General features: G+C 43.6%; 1 protein-coding gene across 1 annotated transcript in view; it reads left to right on the forward strand.

The window, feature by feature from the left end:
* Positions 1 to 22,503, forward strand: part of LOC126336633 (UDP-glucosyltransferase 2-like) — a 41,033-nt gene that overhangs the window by 14,582 nt on the left and 3,948 nt on the right. Inside the window, exons 4-6 of the mRNA XM_050000525.1 lie at positions 7,626 to 8,085; positions 10,090 to 10,312; positions 18,505 to 18,724. Coding sequence (XP_049856482.1) covers positions 7,626 to 8,085; positions 10,090 to 10,312; positions 18,505 to 18,724 — 903 coding nt within the window. The remainder of the gene's footprint in view (positions 1 to 7,625; positions 8,086 to 10,089; positions 10,313 to 18,504; positions 18,725 to 22,503) is intronic.

The following is a 22,503-nucleotide window of genomic DNA, read 5'->3' on the forward strand; positions in this document are numbered from 1 at the left end:
GTCCACTCCATTCAACTGCTCTTCCAAGTCCTTTGCTGTCTCTGACAGAATTACAATGCTATCGGCGTACCTCAAAGTTTTTATTTCTTCTCCATGGATTTTAATACCTACTCCGAACTTTTCATTTGTTTCCTTTATTGCTTGCTCAATATACAGATTGAATAACATCGGGGATAGGCTACAACCCTGTCTCACTCCCTTCCCAACCACTGCTTCCTTTTCATGCCCCTCGACCCTTATAACTGCCATCTGCTTTCTGTACAAATCGTAAATAGCCTTTCGCTCCCTGTATTTTACCCCTGCCACCTTCAGAATTTGAAAGAGAGTATTCCAGTCAACATTGTCAAAAGCTTTCTCTAAGTCTACAAATGCTAGAAACGTAGGTTTGCCTTTCCTTAATCTTTCTTCTAAGATAAGTCATAGGGTCAGTATTGCCTCACGTGTTTCAACATTTCTACGGCATCCAAACTGATCTTCCCCAAGGTCGTTTTCTATCAGTTTTTCCATTCGTCTGTAAAGAATTCGCCTTAGTATTTTGTAGCTGTGACTTATTAAACTGATAGTTCGGTAATTTTCAAATCTGTCAACACCTGCTTTCTTTGGGATTGGAATTATTATATTCTTCTTGACGTCTGGGGGTATTTCGCCTGTCTCATACATCTTGCTCACCAGATGGTAGAGTTTTGTCAGGACTGCTTCTCCCACGGCCCTCAGTGGTTCTAATGGAATGTTGTCTACTCCGGAGGCCTTGTTTCGACTCAGGTCTTCAGTGCTCTGTCAAACTCTTCACGCAGTATTATATCTCCCATTAAATCTTCATCTACATCCTCTTCCATTTCCATAATATTGTCTTCAAGTACATCACCCTCGTATAGACCCTCTATATGCTCCTTCCACCTTTCTGCTTTCCCTTCTTAGCGTAGAACTGGGTTTCCATCATAGCTCCTGATATTCATGCAAGTGGTTCTCCTTTCTCCAAAGGTCTCTCTAATTTTCCTGTAGGCAGTATCTATCTTACCCCTAGTGAGATAAGCCTCTACATCCTTACATTTGTCCTCTAGCCATCCCTGCTTAGCCATTTTGCACTTCCTGTCACTATCATTTTTGAAACGTTTGTATTCCTTTTTGCCTGTTTCATTTACTGAATTTTTATATTTTCTCCTTTCATCAATTACATTCAATAATTCTTCTGTTACCCGAGGATTTCTACTAGCCCTCGTCTTTTTACTTATTTGATCCTCTGCTGTCTTAACTATTTCATCTCTCATAGCTACCCATTCTTCTTCTACTGTATTTCTTCCCCCCATTCCTGTCAATTGTTCCCTTATGCTCTCCCTAAAACTCTGTACAACCTCTGGTTCTTTCAATTTATCCGGGCCCCATCTCCTTAAATTCCCACCTTTTTGCAGTTTCTTCAGTTTTAATCTACAGTTCATAACCAATAGATTGTGGTCAGAGTCCACATCTGCCCCTGGAAATTTCTTACAATTTAAAACCTGCTTCCTAATCTGTGACTTACCATTTCATAATTTTTTGATACCTTTTAGTATGTCCAAGGTTCTTCCATGTATACAACCTTCTTTCACGATTCTTGAACCAAGTGTTAGCTATGATTAAGTTATGCTCTGCGCAAAATTCCACCAGGCGGCTTCCTCTTTCATTTCTTAGCCCCAATCCATATCCATCTACTATGTTTCCTTCTCTCCCTTTTCCTACTTTCTAATTCCAGTCGCGCATGAGTATTAAATTTTCGTCTCCCTTCAGTGCATGAATAATTTCTTTTATCTCATCATAGATTTCATCAATTTCTTCGTCATGTGCAGAGCTAGTTGGCATATAAACTTGTACTACTGTAGTAGGCGTGGGCTTCGTGTCTATCTTGGTCACAATAATGCCTTCACTATGCTGTTTATAGCAGCTTACCCGCACTCCTATTTTTTATTCATTATTAAACGTACTCCTGCATTACACCTATTTGAGTTTGTATTTATAACCCTGTATTCACCTGACCAAAAGTCTTGTTCCTCCTGCCACCGAACTTCACTAATTCCCACTATATCCAACTTTAACCTATTCATTTCCCTTTTTAAATTTTCTAACCTATCTGCCCGATTAAGGGATCTGACATTTCACGCTCCGATCCGTAGGACGCCAGTTTTCTTTCTCCTGATAACGACGTCCTCTTGAGTAGTCCCCGCCCGGAGATCCGAATGGGTGACTATTTTACCTCCGGAATATTTTACCCAAGAGGAACGCCATCATCATTTAATCATACAGTAAAGCTGCATGCCCTTGGGAAAAATTACGTCTGTAGTTTCCATTGCTTTCAGCCGTTTGCAGTACCAGAACAGCAAGGCCATTTTGGTTAGCGTTACAAGGCCAAATCAGTCAGTCATCCAGACTGCTGCCCTTGAAACTACTGAAAAGGCTGCTGCCCCTCTTCAGGAACCACACGTTTGTCTGGCCTCTCAACAGATACCCCTCCGTTGTGGTTGCACCTAGGGTACGGCTATCTGTACCGTTGAGGCACGCAAGCCTCCCCACCAACGGCAAGGTCCATGGTTCGTGGGGGGACCACCCTGTATATCGTTAGCCTGTAATGGGAGTCACGGCGTCACACACTTGAAACCGACGTCCACCTTGTCAGTTGCCCTAAACATTAGCTTCTGGTAGTAGGGCTTTATAAAAAAAATACTAATAGGGTGTACAAACCACTCTGGTTATAGCATAAAATGTAAAGGAGTAATATTCGATACGTTAGTGGAGTTGTTCAAGAGATATTTTCATTTATATAGATGAATTTCAGATACGCAGTTTACTTTTGACCCGCTGGTCTTGTATCTGTCTTTTTAGTTTAGATTTCTTATCAGTCCAGATCTAAATTCTGTCTGTGTAAACGCTCTGAGAAGGAAAGACTGGGAACCGGCAAATTATATTCTCAGTATTTTTAGGAAGAGAACACAGACTGAACATTAATTTCCCCCATCCGCATTGAGCAAAGTGCTGGATTACTAAAGCTGCTTCTTTGCATAACTTACTTCTTCTCTTTGTTTTTATAAACGTATAAGAAAAAGAAAATTACTGCAATGAGAACAAATATGTATTATTACTGGATCAAATATGCATGTAAGACCAGAAAATGCCATCCTGACACTATGTTATTTACGAAAGCACTGTAACATTTACTATTTTAAACAACTGTTGCGTACTTACAACAGAAATTAAGAATGTGTTGCAATCGTAAAGAGATGTCTGCTAATGTTTTGGGGCATCGAGCATGGTGGCGCCAGCTTCAAAGCAATATACACCGCAACTCTGCAGCACCCAACCGCCTCGGTAGCTCCATCTCCCCTCATTACACCTATATGTCGTCCGCAGAGCGTTATATACTGTCCTTCCATACACCCTTTGTTTTTCTTAACAATGTGGATCATTATTTGCTTATATATGTTTACAAATGTATTTATTTCTATGCATCACTATTTTTGTCTAAATATACCATCGAATTACCTGAAAAAATTTACTGATTCACTTTAAAATTTTCATTTTTATTTAAGTCATAATATTTTTGTTGATTCCAATATAAACGCGATTGTAGGGAAAAGACCAGCGTTGTACAAGCAGGCACAAAAGCATACGGTCTTGAAAATCGGATAATTCTTTTGGAAATAAAAACTTTGTTTTCTTCTGCAAAACTATTCACCCCAAGTGTCTGTCTTCATTCATGTACAAAATGTAGTATCTCGAAATCGGCAGAATCTTTTTTGAATATCCTGTACAGAGTGTTTGAAAAAGTGTCACATATCACTACAGGAGGTAACACTGGTCAGAACTAAAACTGAAGTTCTGATAATGGCACATCTTAAAATCAGTACCAGTCTGTCTTCTCATTCCCATATGTGTGTTTACGTAGAAGCAACAGTATAGGCAGTGTTGCATGGGGTGACCGTGCATCCTGATCCATCCTTCAGCTCTTCTCCACAGTTAATGACTCATTCCTTCAGATTGCCTGGCACCATTCCAGCTGCACCACATGCGTTGGTCACGCGCTCTTGTATCGTCTGCACATTGTCGATGGGTTGGGCATACACCAGTGCCATCAGTCTCCTTAGTCCTAAACTTAGATTTTTATTAATCAAAACTTTATATTTTTTCAGTGCATTTTTCTGGGCAAAATAAGATTAAAATACTGAATTTAAAAAAGTGGTGTGATTCGCCAAAATTTTTGAACGTGTTTAGAGCGGACACTATTTGTGTAATAAAATAAATGTGTGCAGTTCTGTAAAACTCAATACCAAGCACCAGTATTTATCGTTGCCGAATGCAGTGGTGCATCGAAAAAACTATATCACGTTACTGTTGTACTGAAATAAATTACCACTTATTCGATAGTATGGGACGTATTAGCCTATTCAGCACGTTTTAAACACATTTTAGTACGAAATTACAAAAAAACTGACAGAAATCACCTTTATTTCTCGAAGACGTGCCGATACTGCGATAAACATTGTGTTTTAAGCAGGGGCTGCGACCTGCCTGGAACATGCAGAAATGAAAAGAAATGATGCACTGAAAGCACATGACAAAACATATGCGCTCTCAATCAGGTAATTTGGACGTAACGTATATGGTACAGAGGGACTATTCCGTTCATTCAACTGTATGCCCTGTATAATATGACATGAAACATCTTACAAAATTTGTCAATGTGATACAATTATTGTATTTGAATTCTGTGTACATTCCGGTATATAAAAAGACGCAATTTCTTTACACGTACAATGTCTTAAACAAACATATGAAGAAGGCGGAAAACACAGTGTATGGGGCTATTACACCCAGTCAAGAGGCTCTTTTGCGCAGTATGTTTCACTGTAAAAACATCCGCCCCTGGTAGCTGAGTGGTCAGCGAGACAGAATGTCAATCCTAAGGGGCCGGGTTCGATTCCCGGGTGGGTCGGAGATTTTTCTCCGCTCGGGGACTGGGTGTTATGTTGTCCTTATCATCAACATTTCATGCCCATCGACGCACAAGTCGCCGAAGTGGCGTCATAGCGAAAGACTTGAAACCGGCAAACTGTCTACCCGACGGGAGGCCCTAGTCACACGACATTTACGACGAGTAAAACTTTTTCGTCCTTTTGCACGCCACACACTTCGTGGAACCAAGTAGCACATTGCTGCTACTTTATCCAGAGGAACTGCCTGTAACACTTGTTAATGCTTGTTTCATATTTTCCTCGGACCATGAAGAACTTGGTTGTTTCCTTTTGTATGTACGGACCACCTGATGAGAAACCAAGAAAACGTGTACTCTATAATTTCGCAGTACGGCACCAATCACACTAATAATTGGATTGAGTGAAAATAACCCCACATGTAAAGGGCGAAATAGCTTAGCGTGCAGACGTTTCGAAAAACGTGACAAATCATATCTTTGTGGGAAAAACCATCAATATTTGTTGAGACACACATTGACTAGCCTTTGTTCTTATACAAGCTCAATAAAAGTTTAAAATTTTACTTTATTGTGCACGGTACACCTCTAGAGTATGTTCTTCTTTGCTGACAACAGTGTAACAGAAAGCGCCCTTACTAAAACCACATGCGCTGGCACAGAGGTACTGGCATGGACTGCAGGCAAAACGACCTTCACGCTGTGAGGAGGTAGCACACTACTGGAGTATTTCTTATTTCAGGAGGATTAACTCCGTGACCGGACTGAGAAGGTTAAACGTCCCCATAGTGTTTCGAAAAGTTTCCACGTCGCCACTCGTTTGTGTCATTCAGCCTGCGTAGTTGCTAGGTACGATGTTGTTATGTATGCTTGCAGTATGCTTGTGTGAGCGTTGAGTGCGTTGCAACTCGCAAGTAATTTAGTGTACGACAGTCCGAGCAGTAGATCTTGAGTGGACGATGGGATTCACTACGCAGAAAAGCCGAATAAAGGAAGAATGCAGCTCCTTTTTGCGCGGTGTTTGCGGCAAGATATCACAACAGATGTCAACCATCTCGTCGATTACTTATCAACCTTTTCAGTCAGTTACGTGAGAGCGGTAGTGTAACACCTAGACAACATTACAGAAGGTAACAAAAGACGATAGCAGAGGGAGGGGGGGATTAATGTTCTTGCTGCTGTTGCAGTTAATCCGCACATTAGTTCCCGCACAATCGCACGAGGACGTTGCATGAGTCAGGAAAGTGTTCTACGCATTCTCAATCCACATAAGTTCCATTCCTAATCACATCTCTCTCCATCAAAATCTGCCTGGAAACGGTTATGAGAATCGTGTTAACTTCTGTACATGGGCACTAAGGCAGGATACTGCAGATGTATCACGTATCTTTTTTAGTGATCAAGCCACATTTACCAATCATGCCAAGGTAAACCGCCGAAACGTGCACTTGGTCTGCTGACAGTCCCCGTTGGCTTCGTCAGGTGGAACGTTAGCGACCATGTAATGTAAACATGGGGTGTGGGATAGTGAACCATCAGCTCGCAGGCCCGTGTATAATAGACGGAGCACTGAACGCGCACAGGTTTGCAGTCTCCTATAGTTCACTTCTTTTATCTTGGCGGTTCGCGCATGCCCGCCGAGACGCGGGAGATTGCTGCGTTGCCAGTTGTACGTGCCAAGAGAAGCAGCGCCATAGTATAGTTCGCAAACTTACGTTTAGGGGGGAGCGCGCAGTTTATGAAGTAAAGGCACCACGGGCGCATTAACCCTTTCGCTGCTACAGAGACGTGCTCCCCGCATTCCGCAATGTGCGCGATTTTGTCATCGTTGCATTGCTCGCCTGTCCAGACACATGGTGTTTCGAATGCTGTGACACGCTTTATCATTCGATTGCATAAAAACTATTTGGCCCAAAAATTTGATTCTGTTTACAGCATCATGATGGTCTAATCCGTATTTGACGACATCTCGGTGAACGCACATTGGAAGCGTGTATTCGTCATCGCCATACTGGCGTATCACCCAGCGTGATGGTATGGGGTGCCATTGGTTACACGTCTCGCTCACTTCTTGTTCGCATTGACGGAACTTTGAACAGTGGACGATACATTTCAGATGTGTTACGACCCGTTGCTCTACCTTCATTTGATCATTGCGAAACCCTACATTTCAGGAGGATAATGCACAACTGCTTGTCGCAGGGCGTTTCTGGACACAGAAAATGTTCGACTGCTGCTCTGGCCATCACATTCTCCAGATCTCTCACCAATTGAAAACGTCTAGTCAATGGTGGCCGAGCAACTGGCTCATCACAATACGCCAGTCACTACTCTTGATGAACTGTGGTATCGTGTTGAAGCTGCATGGGCAGCTGTACCAGTACACGCCATCCAAGCTCTGTTTGACTCAATGCCCAGGCGTATCAAGGCCGTTATTACGGCCAGAGGTGGTTGGTCTGGGTACTGATTTCTCAGGATCTATGCACCCAAGTTGCATGAAAATGTAATCACATGTCAGTTCTAGTATAATATATTTTTCCAATGAATACCCGTTTATCATCTGCATTTCTTCTTGGTGTAGCAATTTTAATGGCCGGTAGTGTATGTTAGACGAGCACTATCTGCGTTTTAAGCCATTAAACGGCTCCCGGCGTCTTCTTGGTTGCAGGTCTGGTGAAACGTTTGACCTCGCAGTACTGGAGGGTCTCGCCTTCATGTCGTACTATGGACTCATACACAGAATGGGTTCGCCGCCTGTGGCGAAGCTTCTGACTCTCACGGCTCCATCATCCGTCTACTACAACTTCGGAAGCCCCATGGAGCCGGCATACATGCCGGACATGTGGCTCGGCTACTCAGACCACATGGACTTCTGGCAGCGGCTGTACAACACGTACTTCTACTTGCGGCTGATGTACATGTGGTTCTACCAGGTCATGCCTTTACAAGAAGAAGTTATGAGGAAATACTTTGGTCCAGATCCTCCGTCTGTCTACGAAGCGGACAGGAACGTCAGTCTGCTCATAATTACCAACCACTTTGTCTTGGAATATCCTCGCCCACACCTGCCCAACATCATCGAGGTTACCGGAATCCATGTGGCCACAGAACAGAAGCCACTGCCAAAGGTATTGGTTATTCGTAGTCTCTCTCCAGGGTTTGTTCTGCTGAGGCTAACGTTGCTGTGTTTAATATCTACACTGTTACAGTACAATTCCTTATACAGCAGTGGAAATCAGCATAAAAGCATGGATATTTGCAAAAAAATTAACATTGTCGATTGGAATAGTTGTGATCAATGGCCATGCAAACCCAGTATACCGACAAATGCAGTCAAATAGCGTCGTATTTGATGTCAGTAGTACAATATATGACAACATAACAACGATTCAGCTGTTAGAGAATGGAACTCGGTATAAAGGCAGTCATCTCTGCGCGGTTTTAGTGTGTGCGTACGTGCCTTAACTGCAGATAGGGAACAGACACCGTCAGTGACAATGAATGTTGCATACATAAACCACGATTGTGACAATGCCACGCTGAAAATAGTTACCATATGATGAAACAGCATAACTTGGTATGTCCAAGGAAATGGGACTCTCTAATCATCAATTTGCCAAGCAGATGAACTGGTCAAGTACAGTCACCGATAATTTCTTTGGACTGGGCGCACGATGTGGACAAAACGAAAAATATGGGCAGAGTAAAAAATTATCTGAGGCAAATACAGTGTTACTTTAGCGCAAAACAAGGGCCGCTAACCGTTATTCACATCAACTTGTTGCTGATTTACAGTTGCCAGTAACTGCCAGACGTGTAGGACAAACGTTGTCACGCGACAAACATCTTGCATTCAGGAAACGACTGCAGAAAACTGCATTATCACTCAAAACAAAATGTTAGATTGGAATTTGCTGAAAAATATATGTCATGGATTTCAGAATCGGATAAAGTGGTATTCAGTGATGAGACGACGTTTAATTTAGGTGGGCAGGATGGATTTCAGTATTATTGGCATGATCTGAGGGCAGAGCAGCAAATGAGAATGAATAGAAGTTTTGATGATGAAAGTATTATGATTTCGGCAGCCTCCTGCGCTAGAAGTAAATCACGCATTGTTTGGCTGAGCGCTAGAATGAACTCTGTGTATACCGAAATGTAGCAAATAAAATCGATGGAATATGTGAGGACCCATGGGACGAAAGCCTAATGTTCCAACAAGATAATGCATCTGTATATGGTTCTGCTAGAACGAAAAAAAGTGGTTTGAACATAAAGATATCGATGTCTTGGTCCGGCCTGGAATTGAACCCCGTGGAAAGGTTTTGTGGAATACTTACAAGGCGTGTTTATCACAATGAGGCCGTATGTGAGCCTGAAAGAGAGGTACGAGAAGTGTGGGCAACAATTTCGTAGAAAGAATTGCAAACCTTTTCAAAATCGATGCCAAAGAGAATTTTTTAAGTAATTAGGAAGAACGAAGGTTGGACAAAGTACTAACAATGCAATAACACAACCGGCCGGTGTTGTGCCTTTATCCCAATTTCCATCCAGGAAGTGTAAACACTTTAATTTGTTACTCGTCTCATGAAAGAAACTTTGTAATTCCATCATGATTGCTTATGTCTTATGTGTATCTACAATTCGATAAATGTATGCTTCAGACATTGTACTGTTACTTTCACGTAACCTTGCCTTTACGTGATTTCCATTACTGTACATTCTACAAGGGATTATTAGGGCCGTCTTTCGAGTTTTATACAAAACTGACGAAAGAAAACATTTTTGATTCATTTTGTTTTATTCTTTCCCAAAACATTCGCTTTTAAAATCTAATCATTTTTGCATGTGTTCGCAAAGTTGCGAAAATATTTTTACACTCTGATGTTGGCATGTCAAAAACGTTGTTTTGGAAAGCTTAAGCTGATGAAAATTGCTGTTCAGTCAATTTTTATTTGAGATATGAGGACAAAAAGAAATCGTTAAGCAATAAATTGGGAATCTTTGCCTACCAACGCTGTACCGATACTACACATGCCTCAGCAAATTCGTGCAGCAGCGCCTTCCCATCTCTCGGCATACAGGACATACTAACAGGTGCGGCTGACAGTTTTTATGTGCATTGTCTGCAGGACATCAAGAAATTCCTGGACGAGGCAAAAGACGGCGTGATCTACTTTAGCCTGGGCTCCAACGTGCGCAGTAATGCGATGCCAGAGTGGAAGCGACAGGCGTTCATCGAAGCATTCCGGGAGCTGCCCCAGAGGGTCCTCTGGAAATGGGAAAACGACTCCCTTCCTGGTCAGCCAGACAACCTCATGATCAGCAAGTGGTTGCCGCAAGAGGACATACTAGGTACGCAGCTTGCTATATTTGCTGAAAAGGGACCTTACGAAAAATGCCCCCCCCCCCCCCCCCCGAGTCATTTGATTCATATTGACAGGGTGTTTGAACGTTATTAGGACTTCACCATATGTATCCAAGAAGACACAACTCTCAACTGTTTTCGAGAAAATCAAGTTTGAAAATTTTAGACTTGGTTATCTATTTTGTGTGATCGCTAACATCCAAGGAACACGCAGCTAGGCGAGTAAGATGCTAGTTCCATAGGTGCCGGGTTCCACGTTATTCTAACGTGTCATTCCCACATTATTCTAACAAAATACGTGGTATACCGCTAAAGTGTTTGATGACTAAGAACCATTAACGAATGTAAAGCAAGTTTGCTTTGCAATAGACACACTGAAAAACCTTCCGTTGTATAAAAGTTCGGCGATCGTCACACGTGCTGTACGTCGCAATAATTATTGTTTTCCATCTTCCTTCAATCAGTATCATCTGTAAGCTGGCGAAAACTATGCCCCTTATATGAAGTCATTAAAGATCACCTAACTCACGTTGGGCGAACAGTAGGGCTGAACAAAAATGACTGACAAGGCACAATGTATCTTGTAGAGGGTATAGTATGGACATATTGGAATAATTAATGTCGGGCGATGGTTTTAAGTGAAAACTTTGTGGAAACGTGTCGATTTACTGGAGGCTAGTTTATCCCAGGGAAGTGTTCAAGAGTTGACCGAGGCCGACTGGGAGCAGCGAAGGGAAGCGACAATAGGCAGCTTAAGTCGGCTCAAGCTCTGAGGAAGTGGTAACGGGGCGCGGCCTCCAGCTGCCTTAAGATGAGTGACAGTGAGTGGGTGGTTCACCCCATGCTGGTGTACCGGGAAGCAGACAGAGAACTTGTACACCTGTTGATAAATGTCCATCGTCCCTTTTTCAGTGAAACATGCGAGAAAGCCGCGCAAAGCTACAGTGGAACGATCAACTAAGCCAAAATATGTGTGTTCGTGACTATAGCAACTTCACGCTGAATTCACGGTCCGCAGAGTCAGAAGTAAATCAGTTGAAGAGCGACAAAATGAAATACGTCGGCGTCCAATTTGAAGTACTCTCCTGGGAGTCAGAATTCCGGAAAGTTTGGTGTTTTGTGCAGATGCTAACCTTGATGAGTGACCTGGGAGGAGCTAAGTAGCAGAAATTGAGAGGAAGGGAAATTTTGAGGGGATTTGTTCTCTTCCCAGAGCAGGCATTGGTCAGCGCTGGGAAGCGACGCATAATTAACGCGACTGGCGCTGCAATTGGCGTAAGTGATTTTGCTAGAGGGGAAACCGTCGAGAAGTGTGGACTGGGAGAAGTCTCTGTAGTAGTCTTCCGTTCCCAGCTTGCCTAGAGTGCGGACGTGGCGTTCTTTACCCTGCTTGCCTGAGAAAGAGTGAGCATCTGCAGTTTAGGACCTAGCAAATGGAACGATTGAGCTTGGAGATAGAAAGTTTTGATTCAGCTATGTACTGAGCAAGATAGCTAGGAGTGAATAGATGAGCGCAGCCTTGCAGCACCACGAGGTCGGCCGACGTCCACACGACGACGACGCTCCGCCACACTGTATTCGGTGATATTGCGCCCACTCCCACCACTGATTAATTTATTGGATCACGTCGGCAAAGTTACCACCAGGGTTTCATGGGCCGTGTATTGTAGAATTCTTCTTGCACTTCGCATTACGCCTGGGTCAGTCGATAGGAATTACTTTTGATTTACCGCGCTTTACTCCACGCAAACGCAATTTATTACCACTGCGTGTTAGGAGACTCATGTAATGTGATGATTGAAGGTCGTGAGTTAAAATAAAGCTGTGCTAATCGACTGCATCTGTTTTCAATCAAGTAGATGAAATCTCAAGTCACTTTCTTAATTAATTTTATGTTCGACATTTGCAACTGGTGTTCAATAGCTGAATATAACATCAATGTGCACCCCTTTTTAATTAAAAGGGATCAATTCTGAATCAATTAATGTCAACACTGCCACCGCAGTTCAATCAGGAGTCACAGGGCCTTATTACTTTCTTTGCGTTATCTGACATTGTTACAGTTTTGCACTCTCTGTTGATCTGTTAGTCAATTACCTGGGGTGAACACATGCCAAAACCAGATAAGTGATGGGTGGGGTGTTACACATCCTGATTTGTGCAGTGCCCATACGTTACATATTACACTTGTCATAAATGTAGATAAAATAATATAAATGAAATGACGATACCCATTTCATTTAAAGTCTCGTTTATCCTTTTTCATTGCCAATCTCTTTACGAAATTTTTTTCTCCTTTTGAGGATAAATATAGTTTAAATAAAAAAGGATCATTAATTATTGATAATTTTCACAGTGGTAAAAATCTGTTGTTATAATTACGTGGGAACGGAAAAAAGTGTCATTAGACAGATTCGAACCAGAGACCTCACGCTTATGAAGCTACGTGCTGGATTGGTTCTCTGCAAACTGGTTTTATATTTGTGAGCAGACAACTTGTGTAAACACGCCTAAAGTTTTCAAACTCGATTTCAAAACCGGTTGAGAATTGCGTCTTCCTGTTTATGTATGCTGCAGTACTACACTAGCCATGCTCACCCTGGGAATTTGATTCAGATTGGTGAATGGAGGTTCGTACGATCCCCTTGGGAGTCTGTCTCAGCCTAATAGTAACTCAGTACCCTTCTACATTAGGATGCGACTGCCTATTTTCCAATAAATAAAATGTTTCTTTCTTTACACTTAATCAGTTCTCACCCGACGTGCTTGTTTTGATTGACCTTGATAGCATTCTCAGTTTGCAGTACCTCAGTTGCAATGGTCTACAGTGCTCTTATTGCTAATTCGAAGACGTTAAATCCAAAATTACTGCTATGGTTACTCTTCACACAATTTGGGTCTCCTGCGGACCACGTAAATAACTACATGTGTTTTAACTTCCGGTTTTTCCAAAAAGCTATCACTGTTGTGACTTCCATGTTCTACGGTCTTCACCTCTTTCAGATCTCATTTCTTGGAGCCACTTACATCCTGGATATTTTTTGCGGTGGGCGTGTTGAAAATCTCTCTTGCATATGCTGTTATTATTCACCCATACCAGATGGCAGTAAAACATCAGCCTACGTTTACTCATCGTTACATTTATTTCTTCAGTTTTCTTGTGCAGCTCATCATTACTTCTGTTTCTGTTTTTATTGCTTTATTCCATTACTGAAACCTGAAATTATAGATAAGGGGGTGTAAGGCAAAAGCTCAGGGCCCATGTACCATCATGTATCTTTTTCTGTTACCACCTTACTGACACAAATACCTCTGAAACAGGTAGGCCTTTGGCAATCACAATTTCAGTTACTTACAACACAGACTGAGCAAGATATCAGATTTCAATAATAGGGCAATAAAAATAAGTAGGCCTTGATTATTAAGAGCTTCGCAAAGTTTTAAACATGGCACCTTGGTTCACTGACCATTTCTAAATTAGAATTGAAACACTTGACCCCTCTGCCACAATTATTTTTTAGTCTTATTGGCCAGATTTCAACACTTCTAAGAGTGCCTTTATCAGAATTAAAATGGCCTATAACATAGTTACAAATTTATAGGAAAAGGCATTTTTATATAAAAAGTGTAAGAACTGTCTAACAGTAAAAGACAGAGGCAGTACTTACATGTCACATATAAAATAGTTAACAGGCCAGAAAGGCTTATTAACAGGAATGCGTGAAAGCGAGTGACTATGGTCAGCTACGAGCAGCCCATAGTGGCTCGCTTTCACGCATTCCTGTTTATATATTTTGTGACTAAAGCACTTCTGGCCTGTTAACTCTTTTATATGTGACACGTAAGTACTGCCTCTGTCTTTTACTGTTAGACAGTACTTACACTTCTTATATAAAAATGCCTTTTTCTATAAATTTGTAGCTATATTATAGGCCATTTTAATTGTTTTAATTCTGATAAAGGCACTCTTAGAAGTGTTGAAACCTGGTGAATAAGCCTAAAAATAATTGTGACCGAGGGCGCATTTGTTTCAATTTTAATAAGAGTTTCAGCTAATGAAACAGCTCTCAGTTTAATTAAAAGGGAACAGGCAGGCTTCAATAATTACAGCTTAAGGTGAGTAAAATTATCAAGTAGAAAACAGGCAGGCTTTCAATATCAACAGCTTCATTTACGTAGAATTACCGAATAGAAAACAGGCAGGCCTTCAATCATATCAGCTTCAGTTAAGTAAAATTACCAAATAGAAAACAGGCAGGCCTTCAATGATAATAGCTTCAGTTTAGTGAAATTACCAAATATAAAACAAGCAGGCTTCCTTTAATAACAGCTTCAGTTAAGTAAGACTACCAAATAGAAAACAAGTAGGCCTCCATGAGTAATTCCTTCATCAAGTTACCAAGAGTTTGAACTGCCTTCTCACACGGGATGCACCAGAAGGCTCATAGCAAGGAGCACAAGACTACACCAAATAGGAAGGCCAAGAAAGATTACAACGAGAGGGCCGAACTTCCAAGGCCCTTTTCGTTAGGTAGAGACCGGCTAAAGAAATATTAACCTAGCAAGGTTAACAACGTGAAAGCAACAACTAGCCAGTTTGTATACTCGTGTCACTGCAAGATACCGCTTCTACAACGACGACGAAACGCCCGAAAGAAAACTAGGCTGCCAGACCCTATTACATAGCCTCTGCAATTGCAAATTTTGAGACCCAGACACCTCCTAAGCCAATATAATTAACAGAGCGATGACGCCTGCAATGCCCGAAGGTACCCGGAAACCGGCACCCGGCCATATTTAAGATATCCTGTTAACAAACAACCAAGGCCAGTATCGACTCAGGAAAAGCACACAACAGCCACAATTCAAGGAACCAACAGGTGGTGAAACAGATCAGCTAAGAAATCGCAGTGATCCCAACAGACCTTTAGGTATCAATAAGAAAATAGCCTTAATATCCAAAAGTTAACTGAAGTTCACGAATCGAAGTTGAAGCCTGGCGGTTCCATAGAGGGCCCAGAATTCAGAACACCGAAACTGGCTTGAACTCTCTCATTAGTGTGTCACGTCCCACAGCTGACTGGCCAGGCTATGCACGAAGACGGCACCCCAAGTGAGCCACGGATTCAAATCGGACCACAAATACGCCAGACTCCGAGCCCAAGACGCTTGCGCAAGTGCTCGCTTCACTCGCCGGGCGGACCTCTCACACCGTCCTATCCCGCTCAGTTACCACGCCACACAAACCCATTCCCCATCAACAACCCCGAGCAATCATCTTAGTGGCCTCAAATAAGAGGGATATCACACGACAGATCGAGCTAGTGTCGCCAGGAATTCGGACGGCGACGCCACTAACCCTGCCACGGCTCAATTAGTCTCGATAGTTTCATTTTTTATTCTTATCTTTCTTTTCCATGTTTTCTATTTCCCCTGTGTTATTTAAATTATACTGTTATAAATAGTTTACCTTATTTCCATTTATGCATTTTTTACACACGACAAGGTGAGGGCGCTCAGGGTTTCTCTTATTTCTAACTATTGGCGCCCGCGAGTGTGGCAAGAGGCGATGCTCGTCACCTCCTGGAATCTAATTTGGGTACAGATTTTTTATTCATATGAGGATTCTGACGAACTGCTAGCAGTCTGTGACTCTAGAAAATTCCAGATTTTACATTGCGCAGAGCGAGGGAAAATGTTGCAACATTAGGAATGCCTATATATACGGGGCAGTCAAATGAAAACGTGACAGATGGAAAACATTAAGTAAATAGTTTATTATTTCAAAAGTAATCGCCATAACTGTTAATGCATTTGTCGCAGTGTAAGACAAGATGGTCAGTGCCTTCATGGAAAAATGTTTGCAGTTGCCTACTCTAACAACCCTACCACAACAAAGGTCAAAAATTAATTATGATTGTGGTGTTGCTCACGCTGCTAAGTACTGCATTTTCGGGCAACAATAAAGTTATATTATGTGGCAGGTGTCATTAGAGCACAGTTAATAAAATCATTTGATGAAATAATGGATAAACTAGGCACTCATCTTTTCGTGTTTCCCACGCTGGTCTCGTTGTGAATTCATGGCTCAATCGTCGAAAAAGTAGGTGGCGATGATTCCAAGCTCGGATGCAAAGAGGCCTAGGTTTTATTCTGCGATATTCAAAAGTTTTATAGATGTGTTTCACAAACCATTCTTGAAGATTAAACCTTTGAAAGTTAGCACAATGGTGATGTAAAAAAGTAATCAGGGCCCCGAATTTAAGTTACACTTCTTTTTTATTACTTTTATTGCAATATCACGTAACACAAAAAATCACTTCACAATATAAAACATACTCGAAAATATCTTCCTCGCTGTTAAAGTTCACATTTTATAAACTGACTATAATTTGTGTCTTTCCAACATGACGTCCATGACTTGACTCCTCACTAAGTCTCTAACAACCGCTTACAAGCCCAAAAATCAGAGTTACAAATACGTCAAAGATCATAGTGGCAAAAGAAAGAAAGAATACACATAAGAATAATATCATTTCAATATAAACATATCGATGTATCAAAGTACCTCTACATTAATGAAATCAAATCTGAATGTTGTCTCAGAAATATGTTAACTACTTTACAGAAACACAGTAGAATATTGCTAGTATCGAGAGGTTGAGGTGAGCTGCCGAAATGGTTACGTAATTCAAGTACCATTACACTACGAAAGCATTATTGTGCCCAGGCGCCCACGTCTTCGTTCAAAGCAAATCGACGACCACGAATGTTTTTGTCCAGTGTTCCAAAAATATGGAAATCGCATTGTGAGAAATCGGGACTGTATGGAGGATGTATAAGGGCTTTCCAGCGAAATTTCTGCAGCATAATCGAACCAACAGACACGCCATCTTTGGTAAAGTCATCATAACCATTTTCTTCGACTGCAATGGCCCGCTGCTGATTGACTACTTGGAACACGGCTCTACAACTAATGCACGGTGGTACTTGGACAGTTTGAGAAAACTGAAGCGCGCCATCAAGTCCAAACACGTAGGTTCAAATGGCTCTGAGCACTATGGGACTTTAACATCTATGGTCATCAGTCCCCTAGAACTTAGAACTACTTAAAGCTAACGACATCACACAACACCCAGTCATCACGAGGTAGAGAAAATCCCTGACCCCGCCTGGAATCGAACCCGGGAACCCGGGCGCGGGACGTGAGAACGCTACCGCACGACCACGAGCTGAGGACTAAACGCATAAGAGTGTTGACGGGCGGCATTATTCTCTTCCTGGACGGTGTCCGTCCACATATTGCCAAGGCTGTTTCGGTTACATAGTGGAACTTTCGCTGGGAAGCCCTTACCCACTGTCCACGTCGCGATCTCTGCCCACACGATTATCATATTTTTGGAGCTCTGAAGATAAATATTCGTGGCCGTCCATTTGCTTCGGAAGAAGAGGTGCACGCCTGGGTATAATTATGTGTCTGTTGGCAACCGCAAACATTTTTCATGAAGGCATTCAGTTTTACTTACTTTTTACCATCTGTCTCGTTTTCATTTGACTGATCCTTATATTTTCAGTTCGTTTGGTTGTCACACTATTCACGGGAAATTATGATGGTTACTCGATGCGGCAGCGGTTCCGACACTTATCTGTAGTCAGGGTGGAAGGTGAAAGCGAACCATTACAGAACCGCGCAGTTACGGAGCCCTAATCCTTTCTCTGGCGTTTCGTCGAACAGCCCTTACCAAGCTGCAGAAAGCGATCGGCCAGTGCCACTAGAACGTAGACATGGCAGCGCTTTACGTGACCGTCATCGTTCCACAATTAGCAATTAGGTGCCCGTCCCCTTGCTGCGCGGTGGAATCACAACGGTAGTGTAATGTTTGTCGGCTAGCTGAAGACACTGAGGTGACAAAAGTCACGGAATAGCGATATGCACATATACAGATGGCAATAGTATCGCGTACACAAAGTATAAAAGGATAGTACATTGGCGGAGCTGTCATTTGTACTCAGATCATTGACGTGAAAAGGTTTGCGACGTGATTATCACCGCAAGACGGGAATTAAGACTTCCAGCGTTGAATGGTAGTTGGTGCTAGACGCATGGGACATTAAATCTCGGAAATCGTTATGGAATTTTCAGACTTGTAGTAACGTTTTGGTTGTTTCGTTGTTACAGCACATCCAAACGTGCGGCTCTTCATAACGCAAGGCGGCCTGCAGAGTCTGAATGAAGCCACGTACCACGCCGTGCCGCTGCTCGTCATTCCGTTCTTCTCCGACCAGGGGCACAACGCCGCCAAAATACAGCAGGCAGGGATAGGCGTCTGGCTGGAGTACAGTGACGTCACCAAGGACACCCTGCTGAGGGATTTGCGGAGCGTCCTGCACGACTGCAAGTAAGTCAACGTTTACGTGTTTTTCTCATACATGACGACCTATTGGATTGTTACAATCAAATGGCCTTAAGCTTCATGACTTAAAAAGCAGTATTAAAACTCAATTCGGATCAGTACGTCCTACGAATTCAAGTGCAGTATTGATGGTTTGAAGCGTGTGAGATCCGGATATCACTTGTCTGTGGAAAACGTGAGTATAAAATAATACATTCAGATACAGGTTTAGCTCATCAGGTTTAGAGCTCTTTGTTACATTCTTGCTGTTTTCAGAGGAAAACACTCTATCTGATCTACGCTCCATGTAACACTAAAACACTCGTAATCAACTGAAACGTCCCCTTAGAACAATTATACATGACTGTGCTTAAACTGGCACACAATATTATTTTAGCGCAACGGAATCTGACTTTCAATAATCCCTACAAGAGAATGGCCCTGACTAACATTAAACTATACCTTTCACAAATCACTTACCTCACAAAAATCTTCGTTACTCAAGCTACTGCAATACAGCGAGTGCCACTACTGCCAGCTAAATAAAACATTCAAACTATGGAAGGCACTAACTACTGATAGGCATAGTTAGCAAATGAAAGATTTTAATAGAAGACAAACAATGTATTTACCTTAATAGTCATAATATATATAGCAGTTCATGACATCCATTCTTACAAATGTACTGCTTCTGATGGACACACCTCCAGATTATCCATTCTCAAAAATCCGCCATATCACGTCCCCACATCCACCACTGCTGGCGGATCACATCCAACTGCGCAACGCTACGTGCTGTTAACATCCAGCTGCCCAACACTACAATGGCAGACAACAATGCAAACTAGCCACAGACTGCACACAGCACAGCCAGTGATTTTCATACAGAGCGCTACATGGCGTTACCAATAAGAAAATCTAAACAGCCTACTTACACAACGTATTTAGCTGCGTATATGAACTTGCCGATATAGCTATCCTTACGAACGTGCATGTGACATTTTTATGTGTTATTCTTGTTCCAAATAACATACTATTTGAAACTTCCTGGCAGATTAAAACTGTGTGCCCGACCGAGACTCGAACTCGGGACCTTTGCCTTTCGCGGGCAAGTGCTCTACCAACTGAGCTACCGAAGCACGACTCACGACCGGCACTCACAGCTTTACTTCTGCCCGTATCCGTCTCCTACCTTCCAAACTTTACAGAAGCTCTTCTGCGAAACATGCAGAACTAGCACTCCTGAAAGAAAGGATACTGTGGAGACATGGCTTAGCCACAGCCTGGGGGATGTTTCCTGAATGAGATTTTCACTCTGCAGCGGAGTGTGCGCTGATATGAAACTTCCTGGCAGATTAAAACTGTGTGCCCGACCGAGACTCGAACTCGGGACCTTTGCCTTTCGCGGGCAAGTGCTCTACCAACTGAGCTACCGAAGCACGACTCACGACCGGTACTCACAGCTTTACTTTTGCCCGTATCCGTCTCCTACCTTCCAAACTTTACAGAAGCTCTTCTGCGAAACATGCAGAACTAGCTAGTTCACTTAACTTTAATCTATTCATGAAGAACGTCGCTCTTTATGGTACATGATTCACAATATCAATAGTACGAATACTGGCGCCTTGCTAGGTCGTAGCAAATAACGTAGCTGAAGGCTATGCTAACTATCGTCTCGGCAAATGAGAGCGTAGAAGTCAGTGAACCATCGCTAGCAAAGTCGGCTGTACAACTGGGGCGAGTGCAGGAAGTCTCTCTAGACCTGCCGTGAGGCGGCACTCGGTCGGCAATCACTGATAGTGGCGACACGCGGGTCCGACGTATACTACCGGACCGCGGCCGATTTGAAGGCTACCACCTAGCAAGTGTGGTGTCTGGCGGTGACACCACATTCCTCCCCCGCAAATCGGCGTACGGTTGTGGCATAAGCCTTCCGCCCGCCGTGGGGAGGACCCGTTGTTGACGTAGGCGACGAGGTGGGGAGCCTAACAACAGGCGAGGCTGTACCACCCGCACCCTGCCATTCGGACCGCGGGGAGCTAGGAAACGCCTGAAAACCTGCTCCAAGGTGCACGCCAACATGCGGTGTATGCGCCCGTAGAGAGACAGGAGGGGCCGAAGGGTCGACCTCCATCGGGTCGGGGCACCCGACGGGCGAAGACGACATACGGTCCGGAGCGGGCAAGAGTTCCATGTCGGACGACAACTGGTCACGTGAAGCGATCGGCGGCGCGTGACCCAGGGAGGCGCCCGGCGGTTGCAGCGACGCGTCCATTGCGGGCGTCGCCGGCGGGAGAAAAGGCGGCGGCGGCGGCGGCGGCGCGTCGCCATGGGGCAAAATGGAAGGCAGCGTCGGTAACACCTGGGGCTGAGGCGAGCCAGTAGATGGGTCCCCGGGGCGCTGACCGGACGGCACCGTCGCTGAAAGCAGACGGCGAGCGGCAGATCACGTGCGACGACAGAGGCGCAGCTGATTGAGATACCGACGCACCTCACCAGAGGCCCCCAAAACCAGATACATAGCGCGTCCGAGGCAGCTAAGAATGCGCCCTTCGAGCCAACGCCGTGAACCTCGATAGTGGCGATAGTAGACAACGTCGCCTGGAGCAAAAGCAGGTGTCTGCCGCTGCACAGGAACCTGAAGCGGCGGATGTAGCAAAGACATCAAGGTTCGATGATGACGACCGTGGAGCAACTCAGCCGGCGAGCGACCATCTCGGGGCTGAAGGCGATAGGAGGACAAAAAGAGCAATAACGCGTCCTCCCGAGAATGCGACTCTTTCAACTTCAACATCTGTGACTTGAAAGTCCTGACCAACCGTTCAGCGGCACCGTTTGACTGTGGCGAAAACGGCGCGGACGTCAGATGTTGAATACCATTGGCCTTGCAGAATGACTGAAATTCTGCGGACATGAATTGTGGGCCATTGTCGGAAACAATAGTCTGTGGAAGACCTTCAATCCAAAAGATTGCAGACAATGCTTGGATGGTGGCAGACGATGTCGTGGAAGACATCCGGACAACAAAAGGAAAATTACTGAATGAATCTACCACAACAAACCATCGAGCATTCCAGAATGGATCAGCAAAATCGATGTGTAGGCGTTGCCAAGGGGAAGTGGCTTTTGGCCATGCAAAGATTTCCGCGGTGGTGCTGATTGTTGTTCGGTACACACCATGCAAGAAGAGCACATATTCGTAATCGTGGCATGGATTCCGAACCAAGTACAGTACTGACGAGCAAGTTGTTTCGTTCTCACTATACCCCAGTGTCCTTTGTGGAGAAGCTGTAAGACAGAGGACTAACGAACGTGGTACCACGACCCTGGACTGATCATTATCAGAACGCAACAGCAAAACATCACGTCGTACAAAAAGTCTTTCCTTATGAGCAAAAAGTCGGTGAACCAACGGGTCCCCGATCCGTGACTTTGACAAGGGCCATTGCGTAGCAATAAAACTCAGAACGGGAGCAAGGACAGGGTCGGCAGCTGTGGCTGTAGCTACACGACGAAAATCAATCGGAAACGATTCGATCACGACATCGGTTTCCGCATCAATGAACATGCAAGCAAGTTCGGAGGAATCGAATGCCCTATTCTCAGCAACAGGCCAGCGGGACAACGCATCGGCGTGTCCGTGCTTAGCAGTGGACCGATACAAGATATCGTAGCTGTACTGCGAGAGGAAAATAGACCAGCGAATGAATTTCTGCGCTGTACGTGGAGGGACAGGCTTGGTCGGATGAAAAAGCGATGTCAAAGGTTTGTGGTCTGTGATTATG

This window comes from Schistocerca gregaria, chromosome 2 (assembly GCF_023897955.1).
Source record: "Schistocerca gregaria isolate iqSchGreg1 chromosome 2, iqSchGreg1.2, whole genome shotgun sequence".
NCBI classification, from domain to species: domain Eukaryota; kingdom Metazoa; phylum Arthropoda; class Insecta; order Orthoptera; family Acrididae; genus Schistocerca; species Schistocerca gregaria.